This window comes from Dromiciops gliroides, chromosome 3 (genome assembly GCF_019393635.1).
Source record: "Dromiciops gliroides isolate mDroGli1 chromosome 3, mDroGli1.pri, whole genome shotgun sequence".
Lineage (NCBI taxonomy): Eukaryota > Metazoa > Chordata > Mammalia > Microbiotheria > Microbiotheriidae > Dromiciops > Dromiciops gliroides.
Window position 1 is genome coordinate 484,946,508 of NC_057863.1, and position 13,697 is coordinate 484,960,204.

Genomic DNA, 13,697 nt, shown 5'->3' on the forward strand with positions numbered 1-13,697 from the left:
TGAACTCAGATCCTCCTGAATCCAGGGCCGGTGCTCTATCCACTGCGCCACCTATTGCCCCTCATCATTATTTTGCAGAATTGCTTGTGGACTGTTTTTATTTGTCTCCAAGAAATATTTTCTTGATATCCTTAAGCATATTCATTAATAACCAATTTTTGAACATCTACTCCAAAGTACTACATTGTAGGTGCTAAGGATAAAATTATGTAGAAGACATGGCTTCTACCCTTCAGGGGCCTATTTGGATCAATACTAGTAGTAGTTGGCCATTATCGGTAATGTCCACAGAATTGACACTTCTCAAAAAAAGCAGTCTCTTAAATTGAGTATGATGAGATAAAGTGTCTCCTTTAAAAATATTTAACATGGGGCATCTAGGTGGCACAGTGGATAGAGCACTGGCCCTGGATTCAGGAGGACCTGAGTTCAAACCTGGCCTTAGACACTTGCCACTTACTAGCTGTGTGACCCTGGGCAAGTCACTTAACCCCAGTTGCCTCACAAAAAAACCAAAAACAAATATTTAATTTGATATCAGTCTTCATTATTTCAAGGTGTCATCTTTGCCTGAGTTCTGAAACAAAACAATAGCCTACTCCTTATGTACTTGGTCAGTTATGGGAATGTTTGGCATCATGCTAACTGCATATGGTTTTCATTTTTTTTTTCAGTTTCATGGAAAGAAGGGAATGTTATTCTGGTTTGAGTTGGAATGAATGGCTTCTGAGGTCTCTTCCAGCCCAGGGATTCTGTGATTCTGTGTGTTACACTTTACTTAAAATAAGTGTATCGTAAGGAGCAACTCACATAAATGTCAAACTTAAACAGCATTTAAAAATCTTGACACTTTAAATCCATGAATGCAATTTATCCTTTACTTTTTCTGATTGTTTGTATTCAAATGTGCAAAGCCAGGATTTTATAAAGGACCACATTTTCTATACTTTTACATCCTCAATTTCTAAGATAAAATCCTTTTTTTTTAAACCCTGGGTTGTTTATTAAATAGTGTCTGATGAGAATATATATTGCTATCTGCTTGGAGTTAGACAATAAATGTTTTTAGATTCTGATTTGCATAGTTATATATTAGGTTATCATCAGTGTACCTTTCTAGCTTTCAGAAAAATGAAACAAAGAGTGAGGTTAGTTGTCCTTAATAGGTCAAGACAAAGCTTCAATTATTTTTAATTTCAAACATTTTGATATTCTGCTTTTAAAAATAATCCTCAAAGGCTCCTTTGATCTCTTTTCTCTGTCTCTCCTCTCTCTTTCTCTCTCTCACACACAGACTCAGACACACACACACACACACACACACACACACACACACACACACAATTTAAAGCTCTGAAACAGTTAAGTATTATATAATTGTGGCATTATACAGCTAGTATATACTTCTGTCTCTTTATGATCTGTAGGTTAGACCTAACCAAAAATTTAAGTTAAGCTTGATGATTTTAAATTTTTTATATTTTCTGATCAAGTTAGTTCTTAGCAGATCATTTATTCATTCATTATTCATTATTTATTTATTTAGCAGGGCAATGAGGGTTAAGTGACTTGCCCAGGGTCACATAGTTAGTAAGTGTCAAGTGGTCCTGAGGTTGGATTTTGAACTCGGGTCTTCCTGAATCCAGGGCTGGTGCTTTATCCACTGTGCTACCTAGCTGCCCCCCGGATAAATTCTTGTTAAAATTTCTCCTGAATAGTTCTTTTAAATTCCTCTCCAATTTTGACAGAACTTCAAAATTTAACATAAAAGACTTTCAAATGTATGCAAGATTAAAAAAAAGAATAATTATTTGATATTTCTTCATTGCTGTTCCAGCTCTAGATCTATGTAAAACATGGGGGAGGCATGGCTAGATACCATTTTAGGCCTACTTACTATGCTATGCTCTGTCAGACCTCATATGGAGAACTGTTTTCAATTCTGAGAACCATATTTTTAAAAGGAAAGGTGGAGGTATGAAAGGAAGGAAAGCAAATAAGCATTTATTAAATACCTACTATGTGCCAGTTACTGTGCTAAGTGCTTTACAAATATCTCAACTAATCCTGAAAGGCATAGGTGCTGTAATTAGCCCCATTTTACAGTTGGGAAACTGGAGAGATCTTCATGACTCCAGACCCAATATTCTATCCACTGTTCTACCTAGCTGCCTAGGAATTGATCAGCTAGAAAGTATCTAGAAAGGACAAAGAATTGTAGAGTCTTAAATCTATGCTTTGTAAAGATAAATGGAAGCATTGGATTGTTTAAACCTGGGATGAGGGACATGATAGTTGTCTTCAAGTATTTAAAATGCTGTCATGCTTAAGATGGATTAGAATTATTCGTGTTGATGTAGGGAAGACCTATGGGGGAAAGTTGCAAGAGACCCATTTAAGTTTGATATCTTAAAAGCAACTTCCTAACAATTAAGATCTATTCAAAAGTGCAATAGGCTGACTTGAGAGGTAGTGAGTTCTCCCTTTGAACTCTTCAGGCAAAGTTGGGAGGCTATTTTCTGGTTATGTTGGGATAGAGACTGTTTTTCAGTTATGAGTTGTATTAGGTGGTCTCTGAGGGTGACTTAGGTGACCAGGAGAAAACTAATGTCTAGCATGAGGTTATGAGGGCACTGACCCAGGGTTTTGGCTGTACCAAGTCAGATGAAGCCATATACAAGTGATGTTATGAAGGTTGAATTGACAGGTCTTGGCAACAAATCGGATGTGGCGGTTGAGAGAAATTGAGGGGTTGAACATTACTTCTAGATTGTGAGCCTGAGTAACTGGGAAGGTGATATTGGAAACTTGGGAAGAGGGGAGAGTTTGGGGATAGTTTAGTTTTGCACTGGTTGATGATAAACTATCAGTTATCTAGTTCAGAAGTACAAAGAGCAGTTGGAAATTCCTCAGGAAAGAGATTAGGGCTAAATAAATAGATCTGAGAGCCATCAGCATGCAGGATGATAGCCTAATCCATGGAAGCTATTGAGATTACCAGCAAAATAGTATATAAAGAGAAAAGAGAGCTCAGGACAGAATTCTTGAAGGACACTCATAGTCAGTGTGATTTGGATGAAGATGCAACAAATGACACTGAGAGCAAACTCCTAAGAGGAGAAACTAACAGTTGTCCTGAAAACCCCGAAATAAGAGAGTAATAAGAGATGAGGCTGTGATCCACAGTGTGAGATGCTGCAGAGAGGTCAAGACGGTTGAGGATTGAGGAAAGGCCAATAAATTTGGCAATTAAAGTATCACTGATAACTTTTGATAACTTTGGAAAGAATAATTTCAGTTGAGTAATGAAGTCTGTAGAAAGTTAAGAGAATGAGAGGAAAATAAATGCAAGCACAGTTTGTAGATAGCCTTCTGGTGTGGGGGGTTAGGCATAAAAAGGAGGAGAGATGGGGATGATAGCGTGATTGCCTAGGGAGATGCACATAAGCATGGACTGATTCAGGTGAAGGTTTTCTGAGGATATGGAAAAACATGGGTGTGTAGGCAATAGAGAATCATCCAGTAGATAGGAGGAGATTGAGATAAATGAAGGAGAGTGAGCATGACAGAGGGAAAATCTACTGGAGAAATATGGTGGGGATGAAGATCAATTGGTCATAGTAGAACATGCATTATATGAAGTTAATATGTTCTAGTCAGTTGAAAAACATGATTTCCAGGAAATCAGTCTTATGATTGCCTTGGCATGGGGAAAGACCAGCCATCTCTTCAATGTGAGATGGGATTGTGTAATGATTGAATGACGCCACCTACTGGAGACTTACTATAGAAAAGCTTCGCACATGAAGTCAAGGTCTTTGAGGGCAAGACCAGGAGTCTTTTCTTTGGCGTCAGGAAGTGATGTTTTGCTGGTGGGAGGAGAAGGGGGGAGCCTGGTGCTCTGACTCTTGCTCTTTTTCCTGAGGAAGCTGGTGGAGAAGGGAGCTAGAAATGCACTCTCCCTTTAATAGATAGGAATCTAGGCCTTTCTTCTCTCTTTACAAGATCTTATTCTCCTTAATAAATGCTAAAAAGCCTAACTCTTGCTAAAGCTTAGAATTTATTGGCGACCACTCATTAGAGATTTTAGACAGAATAGCTAGAATTTTAGCCTTTAACAGATGGAAGAGGAGTTAGTGGCAGAAAGCATCTGAGTGATGTGAGATGAGGAGAAGAATGAGATAAGAGAAAGTTATTGGCAAATGGCCTCAATTTTATCAGTGAAATATGGGGCAAGAGTCTCAGCTAAGAGGATGGGGGAAGGAGAAACCATGGGAGGCTGAGGAGGAAGGAAAAGGTTTTGAAAAGGCACTATAGAGAGGGAGACAGTGAATTGATTATGGAGATATGAAAGCATTGCCTTCCTTCTGTGAGGACCCAACTGAGATTATCCAATATGAGTTTGTAGTTGATCCATGATTTTTCTCCTGATTCATTCAGAATTCATGAATAGCCAAAAAGACACCAGATGGTGAGAGTAATCTAAAACTAAGGCTTGGCAGGGCATGATTGGTGATAGGCTATGGGGACAGTATAGAGTTGAACTGGGGAAAGGAGAATGTAGCACATGGGTGGGGTGGGTGTGGGAGATAGGAAGTAGGAGGCTATGTTGGAGTTAAAAGTTGTTCTGAAGCCAGCTCAGACTGGCTTATAAAATCACATTGTTGGGGGCAGCTAGATGGCACAGTGAATAAAGCACTGGACCTGAGTTCAAATCCGGCCTCAGACACTTGACAGTTACTAGCTGTGTGATCTTGGGCAAGTCACTTAACCCTTATTGCCCTGCAAAAAAACTCCATAAAACCACAACAAAAATCCCATTGTTAAATTTTCAGCATGAGAATTTACACCTCAGAAATAGGCAAATGCTGTAATTGAGGGCTTGATTTATTCTTTTGTTGATTGTCTGGATTTAAGAAAGTGATGGAGAAAATGTTAATAATACAGATAAACTTAAAAGTGTGTCATGCCTCTCTTTATTTTAGATACATATATGTATATATGCATTATGGATACACACACACACACAGATGACTGGTTGTTAAACATTTACCAACACACCAGTTAGTAGAATAATTGGAGGTCATTGTTAGGATAAAGAACAGGATTTGGGGTTGCAAGACAGAGAGAGATGTGGGGTGACAACAGATTGTGATCAAATAAGGGAATTTCATGTTTTGTGAACATGGAAGTAAGGGTAAGATAAAAAATGTATTGTTATCTCTGTGTGTTGCTGATGTGAAACAGAGTAGTAGGTGATGGGAAATGAGTAAGTTGAAGAATGGGGAAGTTAGGGTAGTTGAGGGACTATCAGTATGTATGTCGAAGTCTCCTTGTATAAGGGTAAGAGTTGAAGAAGAAAGAAAGATTGCAAGTTAAGCATTGAATTCCAGGAGGAAAGGAGAGTTTTGTGGGGGATCAATAAAAGCTTCTAGAATCTTGATTGGGTGATAAATATGTATTGAGAGAGCATCAAAGAAGTTTTACTGAGTGATGAAGAAAGAGGAGAATCTGGAAGTGGTGATGGGGTATGGAAAGTAGAAATTTATAGAGGGTACTAGGTTTTTTTGCAAAAGATCCTCTTATACACTTTAAAAAACTTTTTGGTAGCTCTTCAAAAGTAAATAGCTCTTTTTTCTGAATAAAGGTGGCAGATTTGTAAATAAGGTTTCAAAAAATCATAAGGGTTGATTTCTTAGAAGTCATGTCTTTCAACTGAATATAGCATATTAACTTCAACAGAATGCATGTTAACATTTAAGATATCCTGGCAAATTCAGCATTTATACTACAGCTAGACGTGTGAGGCCTGGGATTGGGAGTCTTTGAGAGGATATTTTGAAGAAACTGAGGGTACTAGTAGAACTAAAGGTGTTCAGTTCAGTAGTGCAATTCTATTGTGCCTTTTCACACTTTATAGATTTTATAATTTATAAAAATAAAACATATTAACTTCATGATGAATTTAAAAATTATCTGCTAGGTTATAATATGGTCATCTTTTGAGTACACTGATATTTTAACTTTCTTTAACCGCTTTCTGATAAGATAACATTCTAAGATGTTATCTGAGTTTTTCTTTTTGTAAAATTGAACACAACTGTTTTTGAACCTCTTTTCTTCTTACAGGTATAATATTGAACCCAGTTTATATTGCCCGTTTTTCTCACTTGGTGCATGTATGGAAGGCCTGAACTTACTATTCCGTCAGCTCTTAGGGATCTCTCTCTATGTGGAAGCAGCCAGAAAAGGAGAGGTGTGTGTGAAGATGTTCGAAACTGGTAAGCTGCCCAGATAGGCTTAAGCTTAGTGTTTTCAGTTGCAAGCCTCTGGCCTGGTAGTTGGATTGGCAGCAGTGGCTGTAGCGCCTTCAGCTGTCTTCGCCTTGCCATGTTCTCTCTGGCCTGATTGCTGTTCTATCCTTGTAGCCTCACTGCCCTGGTTGTTTGTTTTTATTAATTTCCAAATCCTTGATCACAAACTTTATTTAATGTTGGGATCTGGTTAAAATTGTCCTCTGCTTTGCAGAGTATAAAAGAAAGTCCTCTGAAAAAAAAATGAGAAAACTAAAATATGTTTATAAATTCTAGATGTGGGAGAATCATTGCTTTATGTTCTTCATTATTTTTTAATCTTTCATTATGATGATTTTCAGGAATCATTAGAATATCTTATTACAAATCATCTTTGCTTCTCCCTTTCTCTCTATGGATTTTTAAAAAAAGATTTTTAAACCATTCTCTAATCTTGTAAAATTATACTCACTATATGGTACCCATTCAGGCACAGAGTGCAAAATTGTTGATCTGAGCTGGAAGTGAATCTCAGAGGCTGTTGGTCCAATATCCTAGTTTTACAAATGAGGAAACTGAGGTCTCAATTTAATACCCTCTGTGTTTATCAGTGTACTCAAAAGATAACCATATCATAACCTGTTAAGAGCTTATCACCAGACTTCTTTTTTAAAAATCTAGTGTTCATATTGCTTGAACTAGCATTTTTATGCCTCTCCCCTGATTCTTTGTAGTATTTATTTGCTCACTTCCCACCATGAATTCTATTTTACCTACTTTGACCCATTCATATTCATTCTGTATTTTTTTTTTATGGTTTAGCTAACCGTACCTAACTTGTTAAGAGTGGGAAGTGAGGGAGAGAATGAGAAATTTGAAGGAAGTGTCCTCAATAGTCACCAGAATTATATTCCTGAAGCTAATAAATTTCCTGGGTCATTTTGAAGGATATCTTTTAAAATAAAATAGGTGAGGGGGCAGCTAGGTGGCGCAGTGGATAAAGCACTGGCCCTGGATTCAGGAGGACCTGAGTTCAAATGTGACCTCAGACATTTGACACTTACTAGCTGTGTGACTTAGGGCAAGTCACTTAACCCCCATTGCCCCGTAAAAATCAACCAAACAATAAAACAAAACAGGTGAGCAAGATGGCTTCCACAAAGGAGAGAGAAGGCAGGATAGAGTTATCCTCCCCTCTTCCTTATGTCCATTCTTCTCCCTTCTCCTTCCCATGCAGGGTTAATGTAGAGGATTCTCCTCAGTGGTATAAGGTGGACATAGAAGTTATATTTGCTAACCATTGACCAACAATGTTAAAATTTTACTTGGGAAATTATAGCCACCTCCTAAGATTTGAAAAGAGCTGATAGGAGCACAACCTTCAAAAACTGCAGAACCATAGCCCCTCTACAATACGTAGTGAAGGGTAAGTATGTAAAAGAGAGTAGAGTATTTATAAATGACCACAAATAGGAGGGATGTCAAATCTTCTTATCTTCTGTTTCAAATCCCCAAGCCAAAAAAGTGTGTGTGTGTGTGTGTGTGTGTGTGTGTGTGTGTATGTGTGTGTGTTGAATAATAGAAGCAAAGGCTTCTATTTATTTTATTTTTATTTTTTAATTTTAATTAATTAATTTTTTTAAAGGCTTCCATTTATGACTATGCATTTCTAATGCATCCCTACTTGTGTAAGAAGCATTTGATGTAGTTTCAGATTCCTTCCTTCATTGTGATATTTGAAACTTCTTTCAGGCTGTGGTTCATGAAACTGAGGGACTTTTGGGATACATCTATTGTGACTTCTTTCAGCGAGCAGACAAACCACATCAGGTAATATGCTATTTAAAGGACTAGTTCTCTAAGAATTGACCAGCAGTAAGCTAGCAGCTATATGAGAGGTAAACCTCACTTAATGGAGTCATGATTTGTTGTTAAAGTAATAAACATTTTTATTTGAAGTTTTGGGTTCCAATTTTTATCCCTCCTTCCCTCTCTCCCCTCCCCCTCCCTGAGGTGGTAAGCAATCAGATATATAGGTTATACGTGTATGATTATGTAACACATTACCATGTTAGTCATTTTATATATGAAAACTCGAATAAAAGAAAAATGAAAGACATTGAAAAATAGCATGGTTCAGTCTGTGTTCCATCAATATCAGTTCTTTCTTTGGAGGTGGATAGTATGTTTCATCAATAGTTCTTTGGGATTATCTTAGATCATTGTATTGTTGAGAAGAGTTAAGTCTTTCACAGTTCTTCATCAAACAATATTGCTCTCTCTGTGCACAAAGTTCTCTTGGTTCTACTCTCTTCACTATACTTCAGTTCATACGAGTCTTTTCAGGCCTTTCTGAAGTCATCTTGCTTGTCATTTCTTATAGCACAATAATTGGAATCATGATTTTTAAGAAACATGATTCACAAAGTTAATTTAAAAATAGATAATTTAAATTAGGACTAAGAATAACTGGACTTTTAAAAATATTTCCCTTTAATCTAGGTACCAAATTTCATTGAAATCTTATTAAAAATTATAAAAAAAATATGTCCACTTGAAAAATTTTATGGCTATCAGTGTGTTTTCAAGGGTGTCTCTTGGTTTCTTTTGTAGAGTACCATACTTAGTCAAAATGTAGGCAGTTTCTGCAATAGTTGTTGCTGAACAACAAATGGAAATACTAGGGCAGCTGCGTGACGCAGTGGATAAAGCACCGGCCCTGGATTCAGGAGGACCTGAGTTCAAATCCTGCCTCAGACCCTTGACACTTACTAGCTGTGTGACCCTGGGCAAGTCACTTAACCCCAATTGCCTCACACACAAAAAAAAGGAATACTAAGCAGATAGATTAATGATAATGTCACTTTTAATTCATATAGCACTTTATACTTTTCAGAGCTCTTTAATTATTTCACTTGATCCTCATGACAACCTTGTAAAGTAGATGGGGCAAATCTTTTTGTTTTGTTTGTTCAGTTATTTCAGTCATGTCTAATTCTTTATGATGCCATTTGGAGTTTTCTTGGCAAAGGTACTGGAGTGGTTTGCTTTTTCCTTCTCCAGGTCATTTTGCAGATGAGGAAACTGAGGCAAACAGGGTTAAGTGACTCGTCCAGGATCACACAGCTTGTAAGTGTCTGAGGCCACATTTGAATTCAGGAGGATAAGTTTTTTTGACTCTAGGCCCAGTACTCTATCCACCACACCACTTTTCTTCCTGGGGCAAATATTATTGTCCCCATTTTTCAGATGAGGAAATTGAAGCTCATAGTGGTTAAGTGAATTATACAAGGTTATGAAGCTAGTTAGTAGTGGAACTGGAACTAGAAACCAGATCTTCTCTATACTACCTAAGAATTTCATGGTGGCATGCTTGCACAGATTCTGGATAATGGACAATGTGTGTGTGCTTTCCCAGTCACCAATGGGTTGAAGCACATCTGTGTGCTTTTTCAGCATAATCTTTTCAGCAGTGTTCTCAGACACCTTTAGTGAGGACAAAAATGTTATCAAGGTCAACTTGGTAAATTATTTAATTTGAATATACTATATACAAGCTAACACTAAAGTGGAGGGAGAGTTGCTACATGATTTTTTGTTTGTAAATGATTTTGTACTCAGTGGCTATATAGCCTCTGAGACTGAGATGCAACAAATCATACATTGATTCTCTGCTTTTTGTGGTAATTTTGGCCTAATGATTTACACTTAGAAAATAGAGGTTCTCCATTAGCCAGCACTGCACCATCCATACATGGAACCATCGGTTACAGCAAGTGGAGAATTTTTAAATGTTGTGGATAAGTTCACTTACCTTGACAGTATACCTTCTAGGTATGTATACATAGATAATGAGATTGATTCGTGCATTGGCAGAGCTAGCTCCGTGTTTGGGAGACTGCAAAGGAAAGTGTGTGAGAGAAGAGGTATTTGATTGCCTATTGAACTGAAGGTCTACAGAGTTGTGTTGACCTCATTGTTGTATGCTTGTGAAACCTGGACAGTTGACCAGCGCCAAGCCAGTCAACTGAAATGCTTCCATTTGAATTGTCTTAGGAAGATTCTGAAGATCACCTGGAAAGATAAGGTACCAGACACTGAGGTCTTTTCTCAAGGTGACATGCCAAGCATTCACACTGCTACAGAGAGCACAACTCTGATGGACTGGCCATGTTGTTTAAATGCCAAAAATGTTTGCCTAACAGATGTTTTTTATGGAGAACTCACACAAGGCACAAGGCTCACATGGTGATTAGGAGAATTGATAGAAGAACACTCTCAAGGTTTCTCTGAAGAACTTTGGAATTGATTGTGAGATGTGCCAGCATTGAAGGGGGCAAAGCAGAATTGAGATAGTTCAGAAGAAATATGAGATGTGCAACTTCGGAGACATCTTCCCTCCAAATGTTCACGTGAACTTTCCAAGCTTGTATTGGTATAATCAGCCACAGCTAGAAACACTGTATGTTGACTCTGACATTGTAATGGCATTTTGGTCCTTTTTGATCACAAAGGACAAACAACATCCCATTTAATATTATTTCCCCACTGTGGGAATCCTTGCTTTCTGTGGTTAATGCTAATTTAGACACCAGTATATCCAAATAAGAAGAAAATAACAGGCAAACCTTTATTGAATACTTTCAATAAGCAAGCTGTTTGCTTTGTTGTTGTTCATCAATTATGTCCAACTCCTTGTGACCCCCATTTGGTGTTTTCTTGGTAAAGATACTTGAGTGGTTTGCCATTTCTTTCTCACACTCCTTTTACATATGAGGAAATTGAGACTAACAAGGATAAGTGACTTGCCCAGGATCACACAGCTAGAATTTGAGGCCAGATTTGAACTAAGGAAGAGGAGACTTCCTGACTTCAGGACTGGCACTTTATCCACTGTGCCACCTAGCTACCTCAATAAAATAAGTTTCACAGATATGCATTTGATTTTTTTTAATTTGATTTTTTATTTTTTTTCAATCACATGTAAAGATATCTTTTGAATTCCAAATTTTTTCCCCACCCTCCCTTCCCTCCCCGCTTCTGAAGCCAGCAAGCAAAATTTGATATAGGTTATGCATTACAATCATGTTAAACATATTTCCACATTAATCAGAACAAAAGGAAAGAAAAAAATGCAAGAAAAAAATAAACAAGAACAAAAAAAGCAACAACAAAAGTGAAAATAGTATGCTTCGGCCTGCATTCAGACTCTATACTTCTTTTTCTGAATGTGGAGAATATTTTCCACCATAAGTCTTTTGGCATTGTCTTGGATCATTGCATTGCTAAGAAGAGCCAAGTCCATCACAGTTGATCATCACAAAATGTTGTTGATGCTGTGTACAATGTTCTCTTGGTTCTGCTCATTTCACTCAGCATCAATTTGTGTAAGTCCTTCCAGGTTTTTCTGGAATCCGCCTACTTATTTCTTATAGCACAATAGTATTCCATTACATTCATATACCACAACTTGTTCAGCCTTTCCCCAATTGATGGGCATCCCCTCAATTTCCAATTCTAAAAAATTTAATAGAAGGTAGGTATAATGAAATAGGCTAGATAATGACTAATAATTTGTTGGCATGTATGTTTATCTTAATTTTTCTATGGTATATTTGTATTTCAAACTACAATTCTCCTATTCGGAGTTTCAGAGAGTGTACTGGTGGCCAGTAGTGACTCAGATGTTTAACCGAGTCATCTTCTAAACTGTTTTTCTATTTGGGGGGAAAAAGCATTCTAGCAATTTACAAATTTAAAAATTCATTTTTTGAATATTTTTTCTGCTTATGTTTGGTTTTGTTTCCTTTACTTTCTAGGGAGCAGGAGCTGTGTTTTGTTTGTTTGTTTTTTTAACCAAAAGTCCTGGACACAGAGTAGGCATTCATATGGTTGTTAATTGAATTTAATATAGAAAAAAAAATATTTGCTAGCATTCATCATTGCTTTCTCATTCCTTTTAAGTATTAGGAATTTAAGAGGAATAAAACTTTTTTAAATGAAAACTACATAGTAAATAAAAAGGAAAAATCCAGTTAGGTTAAAAATGAAATTTTAAGCACTTAGCTTTGGTATAGTTTTATGTTGATAAATCCCTTTGACTTTTTGTTTTACCTTAACCTTGTTTCTTCCTTTTTGCTTTCTGCTTTATGAAGGACTGTCACTTTACAATCCGTGGGGGAAGATTAAAGGAAAATGGAGAATATCAGCTTCCTGTAGTAGTTCTTATGCTGAATCTTCCTCATTCAACAAAAAAATGCACCACCTTTATTAACTCCTGGAATGCTGGAGAATCTTTTTCATGAAATGGGACATGCCATGCATTCTATGCTGGGACGTACTCGTTATCAACATGTCACAGGTGAGATGTTAAGAGCACAGTATCATTTAATACTTATATTTTCAACCAGTTTTATTTGAAAAAGGAAGCCCTTATTTTAAAAAAAAAAATTTCATTTCATAGACCTTTGTGCTCATTTCATTGACCACATCTCATACTTTTTCATTTCTACTCTCATCTTTATAAATTTTTCTGCTTAACTTTCTTTTGCCTCTCCTAGCCACACAGCTTTGTGTATCACCCGTGTACTCTGTGCCCCCCTTTTTTTTTTTTTTGCAGGGCAATGAGGGTTAAGTGACTTGCCCAGGGTCACACAGCTAGTTAAGTGTCAAGTGTCTAAGGCCGGATTTGAACTCAGGCCCTCCTGAATCCAAGGCCAGTGCTTTATCCACTGTGCCACCTAGCTGCCCCCTGTGCCCCTTTTAATAGATAATACATGATGTTTTCATGGTGCATTATTCTTTTAAATGGTCTTTGCTTGTTTAAATATTCTTATTCATATTTAAGTGTGAATAAATGTGTATAACTGGGTCTATTAAAGGTTTTTTTAAGTTGGGTATATGGGGGGGAGAGAGAGAAAGTGTGTGTGTGTGTGTGTCTGTGTGTGTGTGTGTGTGTGTGTGTGTGTGTGTGTGTTTGTAGGGAAGGCCTCTAGCATCCTTGGTATACCCCCTGTGTTGTATGGGACAATATGGACAAGAGCCAAATGGGATTGGCAGGCATTGATGGGTTTTGATCTGCATTGTTGAAGAGAACTTCCAAACGGATGTGTAATCAAGTGTGTATATATTTATACAGACACACATACTCATACACAGGCATATGCTTTGGACTTGTGATTTCTTTGGGGGGATGGGAAAGGAGGATTCTCTATAAAGATCAGCTGATCAGATGCCTCTGGCAGCTTTAGGACATTTGCTTAGGTGCAGAGAAGTCAGGTAACTCACAATTGGTCCCCGAGCTACTGTATAGAAGCAGAGCTTGAACCTGAATCTTCCTAATTTCAAAGCCAGCCCCCACTGTGGCACTGTGCCAGTGAGAGTAAAATTAATATTAATAATTTC

General features: G+C 37.3%; 1 protein-coding gene across 1 annotated transcript in view; it reads left to right on the top strand.

Annotated features, from left to right (window-relative positions):
• Positions 1-13,697, top strand: part of LOC122747808 (mitochondrial intermediate peptidase) — a 181,888-nt gene that overhangs the window by 59,453 nt on the left and 108,738 nt on the right. Inside the window, 5 exon segments of the mRNA XM_043993633.1 lie at positions 6,130-6,281; positions 6,342-6,424; positions 8,046-8,123; positions 12,449-12,544; positions 12,546-12,654. Of these exon segments, the coding sequence (XP_043849568.1) occupies positions 6,130-6,281; positions 6,342-6,424; positions 8,046-8,123; positions 12,449-12,544; positions 12,546-12,654 (518 nt within the window).